This window comes from Gopherus flavomarginatus, chromosome 1 (genome assembly GCF_025201925.1).
Source record: "Gopherus flavomarginatus isolate rGopFla2 chromosome 1, rGopFla2.mat.asm, whole genome shotgun sequence".
NCBI classification, from domain to species: Eukaryota; Metazoa; Chordata; order Testudines; family Testudinidae; genus Gopherus; species Gopherus flavomarginatus.
In genome coordinates this window covers 26,132,049-26,154,914 of record NC_066617.1, presented here as the reverse complement: position 1 = coordinate 26,154,914, position 22,866 = coordinate 26,132,049, and the positions used below count along the sequence as shown (strand labels likewise).

Here is a 22,866-nt window from a genome sequence, read left to right as displayed (position 1 = left end):
GAATTATTTCAACTTTATTTCAAAGATTCTTTATTTTAAATGCAGTGATGACTTGGCCTGTATTGTAAATGGTTTTATTATGAAACAATAAAAATTATAACATTTTAATGAAACCAATGGAAAAATATCATCTTTGGTTAGCTAAACGTTTCTAAATACAATATTGACCAACTGTACAAAGTGTTTAATTACTGCAACAGTGCATACAGAATTCAAAGTGCAACAGTAAGGACATTTCAAATACCACAGTTTGGTGAGGGTGATAAGTGACTGTAAGCCTTGCCTGTGGCTCTTGTTGGCTTGCATTCTGGGGCTGAGTGCATCTGCTCAAAATTCTCAGGGTTGTTGCAAGGCTTAAAAGAGCTGGACTTCCAGGTGCAAGTGTTCTTTGTGCCCAGAAGTTGGATCTGTTGTGAATGATCACAGCTGCTAGGAGTTGCTGCTGGTCCCAATGGAAAGCGGTGCCAAGTGCTGAAGGACATGGCTGGGTCCCAAATTATGGGAATGCAGGGCCTGTTGGCCTATCAGGAACATGTTTTGCAGGAGGGCTTTCTGTTTCGGGATACTGTCCGTGAGTTGCCTCTGCATCTGTCTTTTCCATGCTCTCTAAGTATGGTGATTCTATCCTTGGCTTGTGCCATGATCTCCTGAAATAAGTGCATTTCTCTGTCCTTCTGATTCTTCATGTAAAGCCTCCACCTCTCAGCCAGCCTGGCTTTCCTCTATGACTCTGTAATGTATTCTGCAAACATGTTGTCCCTAGTCATCATCTTTCTCCCCCTCAGATTGGCCAGCCTGTCAGTAGTATATAGAGACTTTGTCCTTGATTGTCTGGCTGTTGCAGGTGCTATGGCTGTGGGAGTTGCGGGGTGGGGGAGAGACCTTAGCTTACTTTGTTTGGAATGTGAACAATAAGCATCATGATTTAAGCATGTCTGTCATCTAAAACACTTCCCATTCTCGGAAGAAATTCGGAGATCTAAGTGGTCAGCGTGTATTTGGATTTCACTGTACTGTGTCTGCTTCCATGCTGTTAGGGGTGAGGGTGGCTCCAGGTTTGTTTGCAGTTCTGTTTGTGTGCTGGAAGTGCTGTTATGATGTCATAGGTGTAAAGAGAGGGGTTATGGGGTTCTTGGGAGGTGAGCTGGATTGTAATTCTCTCTACATCTAGGCTGTCCTCATTCTCAATGATATTATGCTAAGGTGGATGACGAGGAGGTAGAAAGTGGTTTTATTCAGAAAGGCAAAGAGCAGACCAGCAAGATATGCTGTGAAGTTATTTAGCAGGATGGTTTCCCCCCAACCCCACAGAAGCGCTGTAGGAGTGAAAGAAATTTGCAAGCTATACTAGGCAGCATGGGCATGTGGCTATTCTTAATGTGCAAAACAAAATCGAGCTATTTCTCCATGTGTGCAGAGGAGATATAGCAAAACTTAAGACTGAGAATGTGAAGAGGAGAATAGATGGGGTCCTATAATGACTGTCAGCTACAGTGTGTGTTACAGGGCATTGAACTTCAGTGGGGAGCACATTGTGCCTTGTCCAGGCATGCAGAATGCACTTGTGCCTCAGGTAAACAAAGAAAACTAAATAGATTTCTTTTCCTGTGAGCACTGTCTCAGTAAACTTGAATTTTGCACAGATACTTTCATTATTCAAATCTGTTGAGGAAGAGTTGTGGGGGGCAGACTGTGACTACACCATGCTGGCGGGTGCCATTTTGAAGCTTGCAAAAGGGAGTGGGGGAAGGGAGAGGTTCTTAGCTCACAACCGCCAATAATAATAACGCATTGTAAAGATAAGTACTTACGTGCTGAAGTTCCCTCCAGAGGATGTGACATTGTCTCCCACCTGGGTTTCTGGCTGGAACTCAGGATCATCCAATATAGGACCGGAACTGTTGCAGTGCAGGACTGGGACTCTTTTTTTTCCAGATGGTCATGAGTCTCAAAAGATCCTGACTGCCAGGAGGCAGCTCCTCTCCAGCATCACCCTGCTCATCCTCTGATGGGTCTAGCTGGTCATCCTTAGTATTGAAGGGAGAATGTCTCCTTTCATCCCTCATTTAATATGCTTTCTCCTGAGCTGCTTGCTCTTTATCTGGCACTGATTGGTGTCCCAGTCTTGACCCCTCACAGACATGTGCTTTGTAGTGTCCTCGAGAAGATCCTTTAGTCATGAGTTTCATTAACTGATGCTTCTTCCCGGATGTCAGTGAGATCCAAGGACTTGACAGAGATCCAAGCAGCTGTGCAAAGCATGTTGTGGGGCTTCTGAACTGCTATTGCAGTTGTATCACCAAAATAAAGATATACTGGGATCCAGGAGCAAATGGGCAAAATCTGTCTGTACACAATCTTTTAAAGAGAGAGAAGGGTCATCCTGGAAACTTGACACCAGGACAGGGAGGAGAGACAAGTAAATGGACAGATCAGTAGTGGTCGACCTGCAGAGCAGTGTGGGATAGCCAATGGAAGCATGCAAAAAGTGGTGCACAGCAATTCATGCACATAAAAGACTGAACTAATTCAGTTCTAAGCAAACCCCTAGTCCACTTTGCCAGAGGACTCCAGAGTTCCTGATCAATGAAGAGTAAGTGCAGAGTGATGAGTTGTCATGTGTATGCAAGCATTTTCAAATTGGACTAACTTGATTGAATCTAGTTTAAAAATCCCTGTGTAGAGAAGCCCGTAAAACTTAATATTTGTACAGTGGTTTACATGATTAAAGCATAAAATTATTTTTAGTCAGAAGGCCTGTCCTTCTAGAAAGGAGAAGATAGACAGTAATTTTCTCCTCCTCCTTTCAGCCCTTCCAGACCCCACAAATCCTCTTGGGTTGCTTTAGGCCTGTTTCTCCCCAATCCCATCTTTTTACAAAAGCAACTTTAACACAAGTGGCACTGTCCTTTGGTCTGATAACTGTGTAGTAGAAACATATGCTAACTCAGTAAGTCTGGTGTTTTTCTTAACCCCCGTTCTGTCCTCCTGCTCAAAGCTCACCTAACTTTAGAGTGCTTTCAAACCAGGCTAGCTGGCCTAGCTGTTGGCGTAAGATAGAGCTCAGTGCTGCTTTCAGTCTGATTGGTAACTTGTCCCCTGTGTTGTGAGGACACAGGCTACATCACTTGGGTGCTGATAGTCCTCCAAAACCTTTCCACAATTCCCCCCCTCTCCTTGCCATGTGCCAGGAAGGACATACAAGTTTTCCCACAACTCACTGGGAAGTAAGCATAGAGTGGCTGAGTTTTCTATAGTGTAAAGAATGAGAAGACCCTCAGGAATCCTAGCAACACACATCATTGAATGCAGCACCAGTGAGGACGCTAACTTGGGAATGATTTGCAGTGTGTCTGCTCATACCTGAGCTAAGCTGACCTGGGTGCTGGTCATCCAAGTTGACTTTGCAGTGAACGCATACCTTTAGCTTTTTGATGTGTGTTCAAGCAGTGAGTGTGAGTGCCAGTGGCATATCCTTGAGTGGATCCTGTATTCTTCATGTTTGAAATTTGAATTTTTAAAAAAAAAAGTAAGTTTAACTTGGAATTTAAGCCTTTTATATAGTTTAACTGTTCATCTTGCTTTGATTCAGAATATTAAAACAGAATTGATATCGGAATGTAATTGGCTTTAGATTGCTGTGTAATCTTTTCATCAAACTGTTTATGCACTATGCCCTCGAGCAGGGGTTCTCAAACTGGGGGTCGGGACCCCTCAGAGGGTGGTTAGGTTATTCCATGGGGGGTTGCAAGTTGTCAGCCTTCACCCCAAACCCCACTTTGCCTCCAGCATTTAGAATGGTGTTAAATACTTAGTGTTTTTAATGTATAAAGGGGGTTGCAGTCAGAGGCTTGCTATGTGAAAGGGGTCACCATTAAAAAAAAAAAAAAAAAAAAAAAAAAAAGTTTGAGACCCATTGCCCTAGAGGCACTCTTAATTGCCCTTTTGGGGAAGTAAAAATCAACTTAACGAACACTTAAGTTGAAAAGTCAAGATGTGCCTGATTTAAGATTGTCTGTCTGTGCAACATTGATTTAGCACCATTGTGCATAATATGTATTACAATGCAGTCTTTAGTTGCATGATCGTACACTACTTTTTACCACGGGATCCCTGTCTCATTCAGTGCTTTGGAAGGGCACACGAGGGCCAGGATTAATTCTGAACACAATCTTAAATTTGGCATTTCTAAATTTCAACAATTTGATTTTGCAACTAAATAACTTTTTTTAATGTTGCTTTCTTATATATAGGAAGATAGTGACCCATATGATTATAGTGGGATTCCAAGGATCTTCCATACAGGAACTTGGGCTGTTAAGAACAGTGCAAGATTTGCTCTCAGGGTAAAAGTGAAGCACAATGCTTGATTAAAACTAACATCAGTCCTGTGTATGTAGTGTGTGGTTTAAAAAAACAGAACAAAACAAAAACCCTTGTTAAGCGGTTCTTAATGGTAACTTAAGGGAAGAATAAGACCAGTGTAAGAATGCAGGGAGCTATAAAAAAAAATCTTCCTTTCTTAAAGGGAGGCTGTTAAGTTTAAAGATTAAAGAAGACTGACTGTAAAATACCCAGTTTTCTAATTGGATAGCCTCTCAGTAAAAGTAAAAAAGCCTCCCAGTAAAGCCCAGAAACTTTAATTCCTTTAAAAAATAAGAAAACTACGTCTGCACTCTAGTTGGTGTATTTTAAGGATCTTTCAGCAGGGGAATATGAGCGGTTTTCAGTCTCCCTTCCTGTCTGTGCTATTTCCTCTTTGCCCAGCTCATATTCTCTCTGTGGAGGTGTTCCCACTCTCCTTACCCCAAGGAGAGGGCAAGAGATGACCTTGATCTCCAGGCCTGCTGCTTCTCCTTGCTATTTTCTGTAGATGGGAGATGGTATATGGGGATCTCCACTGCTTTCTATTCAAGATTTGGTGAAGAATTTCATCCAGCACTGCTTTCCATTCAAGATCTGGTGAGGAATTTCATCCAGCACAGCTTCTCTTTTGTTGGTCCCTCTCCTGCCCCCAGGTGTGGAGGTCAGAGAAAGTAGACTAATTCCTACCCTCCTTGGCTGTTCCAGTACTTTCTTGAGTCTCATTAAGATGAGAGGACCTCTCTCTCTGGTCTTGTTGAGGGTCATGCTGCCAGCAGGTGCTTCCTTGACCCTTGTAGGACCTGGGGGAGAATATATAACTGCAGTTCTCAGAACTGTGCATAAATGGTGTCATCACTCCAGCATGTGATTAAAACTTTGTATACAGTCACTTTCACTTCCTGTCATGCTTATATTAGTAATGAAAGAAATAGCGATTATTGCTAACATATTTCAGTTTTAGTAATCTTAGGGGTTAAATATGTATGTGTGTGTATCTATATGTATAATTGCTGCCTCTAAAACTGAACAGACAGTTCTTCACCAATCACTAGAAAGGATTAACTAACCTGATGAACTAGTTCTGTACTGAGGGGGGAAATATACATATTTTCACGTTTTGTTAGCCAATGTGTTAAATAACCATTCTTTTTCCTAGTGAAGATAAGGTCATGGACTTCAGGGGGACAACAGGACTGGGGAAGCATTATGAGACGTCAAGTATCAGAGGGGTAGCCGTGTTAGTCTGGATCTGTTAAAGCAGCAAAGAATCCTGTGGCACCTTATAGACTAACAGATGTTTTCGTAGGAAGCTCATGCTCCAAAAGGTCTGTTAGTCTATAAGGTGCCACAGGATTCTTTGCTGCTATTATGAGATGTGTCCTTGACTTTTCAGAGGTCTTTTAATATAATAGTGCCCTATCAAGCCTGGCTTATATACACTTAAGTTTCACCAGTTTAATTAAAATCTCTTGTTAAAATTTAGTTAAATAAGTGAGGACACACTTACGTTGATTTAGCTTAATTTGGTGATTTAAACTGAAGTGTGATTAAACTGATTTAAGCATGTTCACAAATTGGGTTTGCACTGGTTTAACTAAAATCTATTTCAAAATCAGTTTAAACATATGCAAGTTTCTTGCATAGACAAGACCTTAGATCAGGGGTAGCCAATTATTTTTTGTCAAGGTCCAAATTTCTCAGTCAAGGTATAGTCAAGGTCCAGACTTCAGAGAGACATTTTTCACACTGCAATAACAGAAATGATAATAAGTAAATAAAAAAGATTTCATGGTCTGTTGAAAATCATGTGGCAGTCTGGATTTGGCCCGCTGTCCGCTTACTGAGTACCTCTGCCTTAAGACATGTCTATGCTTATAGCGCACGTGGTGAAGACGCTCTATGTCAACAGGAGAGAGCGATCCTGTCAGCATAAAAAACCCACCTATGTGAGTGGCATAAACTGTGTCAGTGGGAGAAGCTCTCCTGCTGACATACGCCAACATAGCACTAATGTGCACAGTGCTAACTTGTGTCGTTCAGGGAGTGGAATATTCACACCCCTGAGTGATATAAATTTTGTCCACATAGTCGGTAGTGTAGACATAGCCTTAAACTGCAAGCTCATTGGGGGTCTACTTGTTAGCATTGTACACTATACAATTAAGCACACCCAAATGTGGTTAAGAATCATTTGTGATGGTTTAAAAACTGCATGTAAGAGAAATGACTTTCTTTCTCACCACTATCTCTACAACGCATGTACAGCAGAAGTGGAAGATTGCACAAGTGTGTGTGCCACTCTTGCATCTTCCTTAGCAGAAGAGTAGAGTGAAATACATTGACAGCATGTGCTGTTTGGGCTTCACTGAACAGCCAAAGCTGGTCATAATCTCCCATAGAAGACTGATCAAAGAACCTTTCTCTTATCTTCCCTGCCTCTGATAGTTTCTGAGATACTGTCTTGAACAAATAGATTAGATTGTGATATGCTCAGATACTACAGTAATGGGGGCCATTATACAAAGTACCCAAGGTAGTGAAACATTTAGTACTCTTCTGTGTCATTTTTGGGTAAGGGAAAACAAGTATCTGTTTAAAAATAGTGTAGGAACCTACTTGTACTTCATGGTTAGTTTAAACAATCAAAAATCAGATATAATTCCATACTTGTTTTAATGGATTTGACTTCCATTCTCAATACTACTGGTAATACTCCCCCCCCCCCCCCCCCCAAAATAAACCAACTTCCATTCCCTTCTTTGCCACTTTGAGAGTGGAGGGAAGATTCCCTACTCTGACAGATAATGAATGCCTTGATCTCACTCATAGTTGCCAAAGTAGCGTTCAGCATAGGGCAGTCTGGAAATGTATAGCAATGTTTAAAATGGTACCTGCAGGGACACCAACATTAAATCTAGACAATTTAAAGAGCTAAGTGGTTTCAGGTATTACACCTGCCTTCAAGCTCCCTGCTTATCTGTAATTTGTTTAAATTAACTAAGAAAATACAAAAACCAACCCTGCTCTCTCTTCTGTTGCTACAATCCGCATGTTAATGTATAAGACACATACCTAATTCCCTGTGCCATATTTTTGGGTTTTTTAACTTCCTCTGTCTGAAGTCTGGGTCCATTGTGGTATAGGGAGCATGACAATAGCTGGTTTTCGAACTTGTGTTTTGTCTGGTTGCATGCTGTTCCTGATTCTTAGAGCCTATCTTTGGCTTCCAGCTTCCACATTCTGGAAGGATATGAGGCACTGCTAAGCAGCCTTAACACCCCTTCAGCAAAGCTTTTTATTAGTGAATTTCCCTTGTTTTTAATAAGACTGTCAATTAATCACCGTTAACTCACTCACTCAACTCAAAAAAATTAGTTGCGATTAATCGCACTTATAACAATAGAATACCAATTGAAATTGCAATTCAATACAAAGTGCACAGTGCTCACTTTATTATTTTGATTACAAATATATGCACTGTAAAAATGATAAACAAAAGACATAGTATTTTTCAGTTCACCTCCTACAAGTACTGAAGTGCAATCTCTTTATTGTGAAAGAGTAACTTACAAATGCAGGTTTTTTGTTACAGAACTGCACTTAAAAACAAAATAGTGTAAAACTTTGGAGCCTGCAAGTCCACTCAATCCTACTTCTTGTTCTGTCAGTTGCTAAGACAAACAAGTTTGTTTACATTGACAGGAGATACTGCTGCCTGCTTCTTATTTACAATGTCACCTGAAAGTTAGAGTAGGCGTTTGCATGGCACTTTTGTAGCCGGTGTTGCAAGGTATTTACATGCCAGATACGCTAACCATTCATATGCCCGTTGGCCATTCCAGAGGACATGCTTCCATGCTGATGATTCTCGTTTAAAAAAAAAAAAAGTCAATTAAATTTATAACTGTACTCCTTGGGGTGGGGGGAATTGTATGTCTCTTGCTCTGTTTTACCTGCATTCTGCATGTATTTCACCTTATAGCAGTCTTGGATAATGACCAAGCACATATTCATTTTAAGAATCCTTTCACAGCAGATTTGACAAAATGCAGAGAAGGTACCATTGTGAGATTTTTAAAAATAGCTACAGCACTCAACCCAAGGTTTAAGAATCTGAAGTGCCTTCCAAAATCTGAGAGGGATAAGGTGTGGAGCATGCTTTTAGACGTCTTAAAAGAGGAACACTCTGATGCAGAAACTACAGAACCCGAACCACCAAAAAAGAAAATCAACCTTCTGCTGGGGGCTTCTGGCTCAGGGGATGAAAATGAACATGCGTCAGTCCGCACCTCTTTGAATAGTTATCATGCAGAACCCATCATCAGCATTTCTCTGGAATGGTGATCGGAGCATGACAGGACATATGAATCTTTAGCACATCTGGCACCTTGCAATACCAGCTACAACAGTTCCATACGAACGCCTGTTCTCACTTTCAAGTGCCCATGTCTTCTTTACAATGTCAGCATTATCTCCTGCAAATTGTAACCAACCTTGTTTGTCTGAGTGATTGGCTGACCAAGACGTAGGACTGGGTGGACTTGTAGGCTCTAAAGTTTCACATTGTTTTATTTTGAATGCAGTTTTTTTGTTTATAATTCTACATTTGTAAACATTGTAAACATGGTAGAGATTGCACTAGGGTACTTGTGTGAGGTGAATTGAAAAATACACTTGTTTGTTTCTTACAGTGCAAATTTGTAATAAAAAATAAAGTGAGCACTGTACACTTCGTATTCTTCATAATTAAAATCAATATATTTGAAAATGTAGTAAATATCCAAAAATATTTAAAATGAATGGTATTCTGTTTAACAATGTAATTGCAATTAATTTGTTTAATCGTGTGACAGCCCTGTGTTTTAAGAAACTCCTGACAGGGAGGGGTTGTTATTAAGGGTGAGTGGTGGGGAATCCCAGAGCCCATTTCCTTGTTTGGGGGGGAAAATGAGTGGGGAAAAGAGTTCAGAGTTCCTCTTACTCACACAGAAGCAGGGGAAAATGGTATTTCTAAAGGGAGGAAAAAATAATAGGAGCTTTGCAGTGGCAGCTTCACACCTCAGTAGCCTGGCAGAGGTGTGACCTAACTCATTCATCAACTTGTGGTTCTCTCCTCCCTGCTAATCTCAGCACTATGTGCTTGTCATACCCCAAACCACCTAGTTCTCACCATGATATGGACAGTGCTATGTACCAAGCCAGCATTTTTAAAAATGTGTCACTTTTGGAGAACTGCATCTTTGGAACTTCTTGGCTCAAGGGCCCCAAATTTGTACTGCAATGTCTACACCCAACCCTTGGTGTGGCATACCAGTTTTTGGAGTTTGAGAATTTTTAGAGCACTTAGAGGTTATGTGGTATAGTAATGTTGCTCCAAGCCTTTCCCACTGTATCTAAGGGGAGTCTCTGGCATGTGGCTAATTTTAGCTTGAATCAGTCATGTGCATCATTCTGTAGACCAAGTAAGAAAGCCTGATAACGTCAATTATTAAATTCTCAAGGTGGACTGTGGACTCTAAATAAGCTCAGAGTAGTCCCACAATAGAAGTTTTTGGGGGATAAGATTTTTGCCCATATGTGCCCCTACCATGTCCATCTCCTCCTCCTCCCTGCCCCCCCCCCAAAAAAAAAAGTTGGAAGAAAAGTGCTGTAAGAAACAGCAAATTTTAAAATGAGATTATCTGGAGAGAGTTATGCTTGGGAGCCCCTTTAGCAAATGATCCCAAACTTGTACCACTAACTCTACTGTGGTCTGTTTACCAATTTTCAGGCCAGCTTCAGTATACATGTAGATTTTAAGACACTGGAAAAACTAGCTCTATATGAAAAGTCCTGCTCAACTGTATGTTGTGCTGGCAGGACCACTCCATAATTTACATGGCAAGAGAGGAGAGGACTCTGGCAGCGGCATGAGCCTCAGGCAGATAAGTGGCTGGATGCTCAATGGCAATTTTCAGATCTTTTGGTTAGCAACCTGGCTGACAGTCAGCATTTAAAGAGGCAAGGTGGGCGAGGTAATGCTCCAGTAAAAGATAACTTCTGTTGGTGAAAAAGATGAGCTGTTGAGCTACAGCTGGTCTGCCCCAAAAACTTACATAGTTATCTTTTTTTTTTTTTGGATGTGAAAAATCCACCCCTCCGAGCCATGGCCTGTCTACGCTACAGTCATAGCCACCGCAGTAATTACTGCAGATGTTCATGTCCACACTACCTTCTTTCTGCCGGGGGTTTGTGTCCCCACCAGGAGCGCTTAAATGGGCTTAAGTAGGGCAGTGTGGCAGGCTGACAGCTCGGGCTGCTGGCTCTGCGCCTAGCTCCCAGTAGGGAGTTGGGTGCATGGCTCCCAGCTGGGGCGATGTCAGTAGTGCAGTGTCTGCACAGACACCGTGTCATGCTAACTACATCAACCTAAGTGCTATACTTCTTGTGGAGGTGGAGTTATTAGGTCAGTGTAGTGGGGCACTTACATTGGCAGGAGCAGCGTTGTAGTGTAGACACTTTAGAGTTAGGTCAACATAAGGCAGCTTATGTCTACCTAACTCTGGCTGTAGCTATACTAACCTAACCGCCTGGTGCAGACAGCACTAGTTAGCTACTGCTTCTCAAGCAGATGGATTAACTACAGTGACAGAACTCCTCCTATCAATGTAGTGAGTGTCTACAGTGAAGTGCTACAGTGGCATAATTGCAGTGTTACAGCTGTGCTGTGGTAGCATTTTAAGTGTCGATATAGACCTAGAGCAGGGGTTCTCAGGACATGTTTTTTGGTGGCCTCAGAGTGCAGCTACCAACTCTTGCTGGTGGCTGCTCTTTCACTTTTTCCTAAAATACTTAATTTGCTTTAGGAAAAACACAAATATGTACATATACACATCCAAATCATTGTAATTTATTGCTAGCTAGTAACTCTGTATGTTTATTAATATCACTTTTAAGAAGTGTTACTTTTCACGGAAGACTTACTCAGCCCTGTCAAGCCTGGGGCCAAATTAAGCCCTGGATAGGAAGTTGGGGGAAGCAGCGGAGGCCAGGAGCAATGGGGGTTGATGGGTGGGAGGGGGCCTGGGGCGGCAGCAGGGGCCCGGAGCCCAAAGCCCACCGCTTGGAACCTGCTATCCTACCCCCTGCCCCACAGGGCTGAAGCCCTAAGCCTGAGCTCCACACTGCCATTGGGAAGATGGAGGGAAAGGTGAATTCTCCAGCTTTGTGCCCCAGGTGTCTCCAGAGTGGGGGTGGGCCCAACCCCTACTGGTAGCCCCAGCAATCAACACGAAGGTGGTGTATGCAGGAGGGGGAGGGGCTACTATATTGTATGCCAGACACACCCCCTCAAGTCACAGCCCAGGAGGCTATGGCCACAAGAAAAGGCCCTGGTGGCTACATGTAGTCATAGTGGCCGCATTTGAGAAATGCTGCCCTAGAGAAGTCTTCAGATCTGGGAATGGTACTCAGAGGTGGAACAGCTTGTTTAGCATATGCAGTAAACATGCATTCTAAGTAATAATGCACCTTCCACATAACTGTATCCCATATGGAGTATCATTAAACAATTACAGTCCCTACTCAGTGGGGACCATATCCTGAAAAATCTTTCTTGAACCCCTTTTCTGACCTTCAAACAATCTCTGTCTTGCCAAGCTCATAATTGGAAGCAAACTCCCCACCGATCAGGAAACCAGCACAAAGCAGTACCAGAACCAGCCATAACCACAGATGAAAAATCTGCAGACATATCTCACATAATGCACCTTTCAAGATCTTTGGGTCCTACACATAGGGCTACTATATTTCAAGTTCTCAAACAGAGGACCTTGCTGGTGGTGGGGAGTTGTGTGGGGTGGGTACCTGTGGTGGGGGCACTCACTAGAAATGGGGGAGTAGTATTGCTCCCTGTCAGGGTGGCAGCATGACTGGTGCAAGCATAGGCCACAGCAAGAGCCACCAGTCAGTGCCCCCCTGCAGGACCTCCTCCCCAGGGCTGGCATCTGGGGCCTGGGTGAGTGGGATGTGGCAGCTGTGGCTGCTGGCGAATGGATCAATTGGGACTCTTTCTGAGCTGCAGTGTCTGCACAGCAGAAATCCAGGACATTTCCTGTTTGGAAAAACCATCTGGACAGAGGATAGAACCTCAAAAAAGAGGCAATGTCCGTGAAAACCTGGACATATTGTAACATTACCTGCATGTCTCTCTTGCAACATGTGCTGTACCTCATCCACTGCACTAAATGCCCCCAAAAATACAATGTGGATGAAACTGGACAATCTCAACTCTCTTGAATGAACTCTCATAGAAACAAGATAAAAGACAAAAACATTCATGTGGTGAACATTTTTGACAAATGATCACTCCATTTCTGACCTATCAGTCCTCATTGTCAGAGGAAACCTGTGCAAAACCTTCAAAAGAGAAGCCTGGGAGCTTAAATTCATAATTTTGCTGGACGCGAAATATCATGGTCTTAATAAAGACATTGGATTTATGGCTTATTAGAACAATCTGTAATGCACCACCTATTTTTTTTATTCTATGACTGCAGAGGTATTAATGGGCCATTTCATCTTGAATAGTCTTCTAGAATATGTTCCACTTTGTATTTAGCTGTGACACTTCTTAGTACCTTTCCTAGACCTCAAGAAGAGCTCAGTGTAGCTTGAAAGCTTGTCTCTCTCACCAACAGAAGTTGGTCCAATTAATATTCCTGGGGGAATTCTGCACCAAAAAATTAAAAATTCTGTGCACAATATTTTTTCAAATTCTGCATATTTTATTTGTCAAAATAACACAATATAAGCACACCAGATTCAATTATTTTGGTAATTTTATTTCAAAATATGTCAGCAACTCTGTAACAATACAGATGACCAAAAAAAAAAAAATTCCAGGAGCAGTGAGTTAAAGAAACCCCACCAAATACCCCAGACACCCACACATTCTTTCCCCAGAGCCTAGCTGCGGGGTGCCCCTTCCCAGTGCAGACACCGACACCTCCTTCCCCCTCAGAGCCCCGTCTTGGGGTGCTCACCCAGCCCCCATAGAGCCTAGGCATGGGGCCCCCCAGCCCAGACACCTGCAACCCCTTCCTCACAGAGGCTAGCTTCAGTGGGGCCTTGAGCCCAGGGATCTAGAGAGAAACAGCCTGATACTGGGTCCCAGGCTTGTATGGAGTTTCCTGCACACTACCTCCTTCCTTCAGGATGTACTGGGAACTGCAGCTGCCAGGAACTCTCCAGCGCCTCCTCTCCCCTCCTCCCCCCCACGCAGTCTTCTATTTGCAAGCTGGGGTGCTGGGCTCTGCCAGGTCCAGCAGTTCCTGGGCTGACCAGCAGCTGTGCAGCATCAGTTCTATGGGGGAAAAAGGAAATTCTGCACAGAACATTAATTCTGTGCAAATTCTGCATTGCGCAGTGGCACAGAATTCTGCCAGGAGTAAATAAAATAGATTACCTCACCTACCTTGTCTCTCTAATACCCTGGGACCAACATGGCTACAGCACTGCAGTCTGCATTTAAATCATTTAACCTACTGGCATAACTGCTGATGAGGTTGCACCTCTGATTAAACAGCATAGGTAAGATTGTGATTGTACAAAACTTTCCTTTCATGGTCAATCTGGGTTTTTTTTGGTGAGCCTTTCTTTGCCGTCTCCTGCACCCACACACATTTTATCTAATTCAATAGTATAAGCAAAAGAACAATATTCAGAATAGGGTTATTACCTTTTTCAGAGTGCATGAGTCTGCTGAATTTTTTTTTTAAAAGCTGAAAACTCCTGTTTTTTAACTGAGCCATGTTTCTAATCATAAATAGTAATTCTATCCACAGTATTCCAGAGTACTTATTTCATAATGCATAATATGAAGATAAAACACATTTGATAGGATTATAGCTAATGGTAAGTTTTGAGGTTCTGGAGATGACTGGTGGTATAGTCAATATCCTGCTTCAATAAGTGGTCAGACATAACGTGACTGCATAACATTGCTCTAGTTTCTATTTGGTTTCAGTAAAATACCTCTAAAGTTGTTTAATACTTTAATTGTAGTGTTAAGTCTCACTCAGCATGCCTCTTATAGGGGTATGTATGGGTAACTTTTAATGCTATTACTTAAATAGGGAAATAAAGATGTTTCAGAAATCTCTTTCCTCTTTACAGGTGGGAAGGAGAAACCAAAAACCAATGTAGAAGAATTACTAATTAAAAAGGTAAAGAAGAAAAAGAAAAAGAAACACAAAGAATGTGAGAAAAGGAAGCGTCCAAAAATGTACAGCAAATCTATTCAGACCATCTGCTCAGGATTGGTTTCTGATGTTGAGGATCAAGAAGCCAAAGGCATCATAGATGATCATCTTAAGGATTTCAGTGAGAAGAATATGGATCCCAAGAAGGACTGTGGGTCCAAGATACCCGAGAACAGTGAGTTTCCATTTGTCTCGTTAAAGGAGCCACGGGTTCAGAATAAACTCAAAAGGTTGGACACATTGGAGTTCAAACAGCTCATTCATATTGAGCACCAGCCTAATGGAGGTGCATCAGTTATCCATGCCTACAGTAATGAACTCTCTCACTTGTCTCCTGTGGAGATGGAGAGGTTTGCAGAAGAGTTTGTGGGTCTGGTTTTTAGTGAAAATGAAAACTGTGCAGCTTACTATGTAATGGGTATTGTTCATGGGGCAGCTACTTATTTACCTGACTTTTTAGACTACTTTTCATTTAATTTTCCCAATTCACCAGTGAAAATGGAGATTTTGGGAAAGAAGGATATAGAGACAACGACTATGTCAAATTTCCATGCTCAGGTAAGAGGTTACACATTTTATCTTCTAAAAACATCTAATGGTTTCAAATAAACTATAAATTATTTTTTTAACGCAGTTACTATCAGCTAGAGTATATAGATAAAACAGAAGATTAATAACCGAAGAATATTTGAGTAATCAACTATTTATTCTTAAAATATAGACGATAAGGAAGCTTTGTTTGCATTCAGACATTCCATTGCACTTTCCATGATCAGTTGAAGTGTGTATATGTGTACACACTTCTAGAGATTGGTTTTCCTTGGCTGAAAAATAGCTGTCGTGTTTGGAGCATGAGAATGAATTTTCTGGCTGGTGTTGGCTTCATTTAGATATCTGGACACGAACCATAAGGCTACAAAAGTTCTTATTTCACAAAATAGTAACATTTTATACATAGAGCCCATCTAATGCACAGTTTATTGTATATTAAGATGTATATTGACGCTTCTAAATGCATCCATATAGTGGCACTGACCTACAGCTAGTCTGAATCCTTTCAGTTAACTCTGTTCCCTTGAAAGTTATTAAATCATGGGGCAAAATGGTGGGTCAACTTCCTGAATTAGGTTTTATCTGAGGAAAATTATTGTATAATCTCTAACAATAGCTGCTGTTTGCTAGATATTTCTTAACTCTCTTTAAGAGTTATTATTTCTTAGAGGAACACAAATCATTTCAGTTTGTATAACTTCAGGAGATTAATTATTTTTAGTTTCATTAGATTACCATGATAAATGCTGTATAAACACCTATATAGATCTTCATGAAAGAACTAATGAAGAAGCTGAAGAATTCTATTTTTAGCGACATCAAATTTGGATAATATTTACATTTAACTCTGTTTACCAGAAGAAACAAGTTACTATGTGGTTTTTAAAGAATGTTCATATACCATTTAAAAAATCACATATAACTTCTGCCTATATAAATGTAATCATAAAAATTTGTGTTCAAATGTGAATAGTATACTATCCATTTTAGTTTGTGTGTAAAACTTTGCAAAATAACCTTTTGCTAAAACGTGCATAGTGTACAGAAAAGAACTGCCCACAAGGAATACCCAGTATTAAGACATGTTGCTGTGAAAACTGGTGGTTAACAGACAAAGCATCCTCTTTTGCTACAGAAGACCTACATTCAGTACTGCCACAAATATCGGTACCAAAGCCTTACTCCCTGTCTTAAATAAGACTTCTAGAATTATGGAATAATCACCAAAAATGTTCTCACTTCATGAGACAGCTTAAAGTAGTCAAGATGGATCCAACTGTGGTCTTTATTTCTGTATGTGGTACCTAGGTACTGTCGTGATGTATGCATTAGAAGTGAGTTTTTAGATAGATAAACTACCCTGAAGCTATGGGTTGATTACCTGTATGGTTATGACAAGAAAAGTATGTGAAGATGGCACTTAAGCTCCAGAACACACACAGGGAAAAGTTCTGCTATATCTGCCTGTTTCAAGTGACACATATAAGCTTCTGCTTTTTTTAGCACCACCGAGAGATACACAGCTCTGGGAGAGTGAACTAGATTTCTGTTCTGTCGTGTGAATCAGTATAGCAAAATTTCAGTTGCAGTAGCTGCTGTTGTAGCATACGTCAGACCACAACATGACTTTAGGTCCCAGCTCAGTTTGTAGTATTATCAGTTAAATAAAATATCTTGTAAATTGAGCAAATTGAATCTGGAAATTTGAGACACATGGACCACCTCTGTGCTATGTTAGTTGCATTTTACAATAGAATCATATGTTTAAATAAGAAATCATAATAAGAGAGCTTTAAATACCACTGATTTTCTTGTATTTCTTGTAGAATCATAGAAATGTAGGACTACAAGGGACCATGAGAAGTCATTAAGTCCAGCCCCATGCACTGCACCAGTATGAAGTAAACTTAGACCATCCTGACAGGTGTTTGTCCCATCTGTTCTTAAAAAACTCCAACAATGGGGATGCCAGGGCCTCCCCTGGAAGCCTATTCCTGAGCTTAACTATCCTTATAGTTAGGTTAGCTATGAGGAAAACTAATTATGTTTAGTTTCATTCCTAGAAAGTCACTCAGCAACAGTCTCAAGTGAAGACCTTCCCAGATTCTCTCAAGTGGAGAGATTCTTCTAGTTCCTTTAATCTGATTCTGTCATATACTGACTGAACTTGTGGCCAAATTATTCCAATCCAATCGTTCCCTCCTTCCCATACCATTTTTCTGCCATTCCCTCCTTCTATTTTTTCACTTCTGCTATTGTCTCCTCAATAGGTGTCATCTGTGATCTACTCTTAAGCCCTCACAAAAGCCTTGCATTTCAGCAGCCTCTTTTTGAATAAAGAAAGATTAATATAGCTCCTCTGTGAACTGTCATTAGGTCTGAAATTGTTAGAGAGAACACATGCTATAATTCTTCCTTCTAGTGCAGTGTAACTAGGGTTGAATGACTCAGAGTCACTTAGTTTGATAACTCTTTTTGAATCTGAATCACAGTACCATGTACTAGTAGTATTGCCCTCTGAACCAAATTACCATTCACCAGAACATCTAGTGGTCTCAAACTTTTTTTCTCTCTGATAAATTATGCTGGGTAGCTTGTCTCTTATACTGAAGCAGTTCAGACAATAATAAACCCTTTGAATTCTCTTAATAGAGTTAGGAGCACATCTCATTTATCCGTGTTCTCTCTCTGTCTGGTTATGTTGGCTCTTCTCACTTCAGCCTCCTTATTTTCAACTCACTCACCTCCCTTATGCTATTTCTCTTGCTTTACACTGCTTCCCATAATCCTTTCAGCCTTTCTTTTTTAAACGGAACTTGTTGCTGTCCTTATACTTTGCGCTGACTTTTTTTTTTGGTAGCTAACAGCTGTGGAACGTTTAATTCAATATTCCATCTTTTCTCTTAGAGATCCGTTTGATGGTTGTTTGACTAGCAGTAGGGAGGAAAAGAATATTACACTGTGTATCATTTTACATTCCCCAGGATTATTTGTTGTTGTTGTTGTTTGTTGTTCTATCTCAAGTTACAGAGAAGAACTCTTACTTTTTGTTCTGATTTGTAACTATACCTACATGTGTTCATATAAATGGTAAATTGAATATCCTATTAAAACTACTAATTAATACCACATTATAACAGTCTTCATTCCTTGTTCATACTTATAACAGTTCTATAACTGTTGGTTGTAAGAACTTTAAAATTTTCTATGCTTAAATTTAAAATTTTAGTTGGAGGCATGCAAAAAGACTAAGGATGATAGGGATTGGGGAGGCAAGAGATCCATGCATTAATGCATCCAAGATTCTCTTTCTTTTTCATTGTCTGCATTTTATTTGGAATGAAAGCTTTGTATCTTGTGTTTTTTCTTCTCTGTGTTCTCTGTTAAGTTTTCAGGAGACTTGGTGTGCATTCTCTGTTGTCTGAACACTGACCACTCTACATATGCTGGCTTGTCAGAATTTGGCTGCATGACAGCTAATGCTTTGCTTCTTGTGTATTTGCTAACTTAACAGGCACACTATATATATTGCGAAAATTCTCATTACCGTCTTTGGTTTAATGTCTCCAGAAAACAGTGGAATCAAGATCTTGGCTGGCTGGTCATAAAGGGCTAATGCTGCTAAGCCTCCCCAATCTGTCTGCTTGCTTGTAATTCATATCCATCTTCTCATGTTTCTCATTTTGCCACTTAGGAAAATTTTAGGACTACAAAGTTAAACTAAGATTCCTGTGGCCATTGGATATGAGTCTCATAGCTGCTTCATCCGAGCTGCAACATTTTTCTGAATATTCTCCGGTTACCTAAGGGATTCTTATGCCTTCTGCTTCTATTGCAGTATATCTTGAAGAATTTTCACTTTTCAAATCTGCCTTTAGCTCTGCATTATAGAAGTCCTAGGCTTCTACTTCCACCATAGCTCCCATTTGTGAGCACTCTTGCCTGCATATAGTCCAGTGGATAGGATGCTGGAGTATGAGTTGGAAGACTTAGGTACTCATTCTAGCTCTTCTAGTGACTCATTGTGTAATCATGGAAAACTCCTTAATTGTACTGTTTCTCCCATCTATCAAGAAGAGCTAATATTCCCATTTTATAAACCACTTTAAGATCCTCTGATGACCCTTGCATATAAAGTATGATGTATTATTATTATCACCACTGCATCTTACTCTATTGGTGAATCAGACACATGTTGTGAGTGGGAAGCAGTTGTATCCTCTTCCTGATCTCCACAAACTTGCAGCCTTCATATTAGCTCTTCCAATTCAGCCTTAAATAGACTATTTCACCTTGCTGCTGTATGCAATGTAGTTGTAATTTTAAGTTTGTACTGGGCCAGACAACAGTTGGTTTTGGATGACTCTGCAAGACTGTGAAGGACTTGCTTCAGAGCCTCAACTGTCATCCTGTTAATTTTGGTTAGCTGAAATGCAGACTTGAGGTTCCCTTCAGTATGTTTTTTTCATTCTCAAGGCTTTATCTTAGCACTGGATTCAGTCTCCAGCAAAATCTGAGAGAAGATTCCACTCTGCTTTCATGTTTTTTTGTTGTTACCCCTTTCCTTGTCATATTAGCTATTTCTGTATCTGAACTTTTGTATTTCTCAGGTTAGTTTTTTCAATATCTGGTAATAAGGCCTGCCCTTCTGCATTTGGCAGATGAATCCTTCATTAATAGTAGTATATATCCTCAGATCTATGAAGTCTATGATTCAGTCTTGGAAATATAGTTGAGCTATATATGTATTCCCAAATGCTCATTTTCTCCTTAAAATGATTTCTAGACATTTGTTTCTCGCATACTTGTTACTTCTTTGTGCTTCCTCAGAGTGCTGGGTCAGGATCCAGATATTCTTCTTTAATTCTCATTGGAAGACACCCATAACGGAATTTAAGATATGTGAGTTCATGTGGCAGTGTAATTCTGTTGGCAGGTGACCTAGATAAAATCTATGATCTCCCTTTCTGCCTCAGTGTTGTAGGTGGCCATTGTTAAGTATGTTGCTTAAGAATGTTGTTACTCTTGCCAGGTTGTTACAGGTGCTCAGTACTTCTGTTCTTGGAGCTCCAGTGTTATCGGCACTAGAAGAGCATTGTTCCCTCTAATGTTTTTCCATTCATGTGCGGAATCAATTTTGTTATGTGCACCAATATTGAGGTAATGTGCGGATATGCATCACCAGTAGAAACAAAAAATCTAGATTTACTAAATTTATTTTCATGCAAATTTTAAGTTATTTTACAGATATAACTAAAAATACAATCTGAAAATAAGCAGCCTACATCTGCACAGTTAAACTGGCATAGCTAAGGTTACAAGTTAAAGTTACATTCTAAAGGGTACTATTATTGGATTGTACCACTTTAAATACTGAATGACAAAGCACAATACAATAATAAAAGTAGTAATAATTACTCCAGCCAGGACAAGTTAGGCATTTTAGAACTCACTACTCAAAAAATTTAAATTTAAGCATGAGAGAAATAAAATTATGAAATGCATAGGCCAGTCAAAAAACTAAAATAACAGCACTTTGAAAGGATAAAATACAGAGACTATATGTGTATTGCAGGAAGTACCAAGCAGTAACAACACCAACAATAAAATTATGTGTTGGGAGGTGAGTGTGAGAGACTGTGTGTGTGTGTGTGTGTGTGTGTGTGTGTGTGTGTAAGAGTGAGAGACAGTGTGAAGGAGAGACAGTGTGTGAGAGAAACTGTGGGTGTCAGAGAGTGAGACTGCGTGTGTGTGTGTGTGTGAGAGAGAGAGAGAGAGACAGACAGTGTGAGACACAGTGTGTGTAAGAGAGAGATGGAGCCTGTGTGTGTGACAGTGTGTCCTGGTAAACCATGAGAAACCATGTGCTGTCACTTTAAGCAGAGCAGCACTCACCAGTCTGAAGGCTTGTTCAAACACAGCAGCAGCTGCCAGCAGTTCCGTCTCGCTCCCAAGCCATGTCCCTCTTCTCCCCCCACTGCTCTGCGGGGATGGGGTACATGGGTCAGAGGGAGGGAACACCCTGACATCAGCAGCCCCCTCCTCCCTGCTCTGCACATAAGAGCAAGCGGGAGGCTGCCGAGTGCAGCTGTCCGGGGTGTCCCCAACGCAGAGGGCAGGAGCAGTGTGGCAGAGCAGTAGGAGTGGGGCACTGAACACAAGTCAGAGAATGTGCATGTCTGTAATAATCAAGTGTGTGGCACTTGATGGACTGTTGTGCAGGTGCACAGGTAGGCAGCTTAGAGGGAACACTGTAGAATGCAGCTTGCTAATTCGGCAGACCTTGACTTTACTCAGAAAGAAAGACCACAGGAAAGGTTTGATGACAAAAGGCACTCAGCCAAGTTCATTGCCCTCAAGGCTCAGTACTAGCATCCCATAGTAGCTACAGGTACACTAACATGAGTGCCCGGGAATGATTCAGTCAGTAGCAGGAATTTCTGCTGTCCCCTTGGTCACACAAAAGGTTACAGTGTGGTACCTTGATATTTATAGACTGAGACAAACAACTTGCATACCACCTTATGTATTTCATGACATCTGCTTGTTATCTCCTTTGTACCTTGCTCCAGATGTCTCGAGCAAAACATCCCTATACATCACTTCTATTAAACCCTTTTTTCTTGTATTAGGTCAGGATGCACCTGTGTTAGTCTTTTGGAATGTGTTCACATACAAACATACATAAACACAACAACTCAGCATCTGTTGTTTCTTAGGCGTGCCTGTGTTTTAGCAATGCCAGCAGTACCCTTGCCAAGTTCATGTATCAGACAGTGAACTAGTAAGCATCTGATTTAATACATGGCCTGACCTTGATTCACGGCGTGGTCTGACTTTTCTCACTGTGATTCAGGCCTCAGGTCTTACACCAGGCCCAGTGCTCCATGCTCACGCTCTCTTCTACCGCCAAATATGTTTGAGTTGTCTGCAGTTTGTCTCTCTAAATCGGTCATCTACAAGGAAGCCAATTCCAAAACAGAACCTTTTCCTTCTTGTACACTCTTTCCTTGTATAGACCCATCACTGAAACATCTGAGCACTACCTATTAGTCTCGGGGGAATTCTACACCAAAACGTTAAAAATTCTGCAAAATTCTACATATTGTATTTGTCAAAGTAATGCAGTATCATCACATCAGTTTCACTTATTTTGGTAATTTAACTAAATTTTTTTCTGTATGGTAATTTAACTAAATTACCATACAGAAAAAAATATCGCAATAACTGGTCAACATTTCCTAAACACATGAAAATCCAGGATTATAACTGGAATGCAGGGTATTGGCTACCAAGTATTTGTAACTTAACTTTCATTTAAATTACATTACAGAATACCAAACACCGAAATAAAAATAAAGTAGAATGTCACTTTAAATTGCTCAGACTTTCACATATGAAAGTCATACAGTTTTGTTAATCATCATGCTGCATTTTTTTAAAATGGGTAAGTAAAATAGATCCTGAACTGTAATCTAACCCCATTGTGCCACTCTGGCACAGGAAAAAATCAAGAAAGCACATAGATCTTTCTATCTGAGGATTCCCTTACTGTCTTTTACAATAAGGATATGGCTACACTTGCAGCTGTAGAGCGCTTTAAGTTAAACCAGCCTTCATAGAGTGCACTAGGGAAAGCGCCCTAGTCTGTCTACACTGAGAGCTGAAAGTGCACTGGCGTGCCACATTGTAGCACTTGCAGCTGCAT

At 40.8% G+C, this 22,866-nt stretch overlaps 1 protein-coding gene across 3 annotated transcripts in view; it reads left to right on the top strand.

Annotated features, from left to right (window-relative positions):
• RSBN1L (round spermatid basic protein 1 like) overlaps positions 1-22,866 on the top strand; it is a 100,604-nt gene that overhangs the window by 27,748 nt on the left and 49,990 nt on the right. For 2 of the 3 annotated variants that reach the window (XM_050936843.1, XM_050936842.1), the window contains one exon: positions 14,521-15,164. In XM_050936843.1, coding sequence (XP_050792800.1) covers positions 14,521-15,164 — 644 coding nt within the window. The remainder of the gene's footprint in view (positions 1-14,520; positions 15,165-22,866) is intronic. The other variant, XM_050936844.1, reaches the window with a different exon arrangement.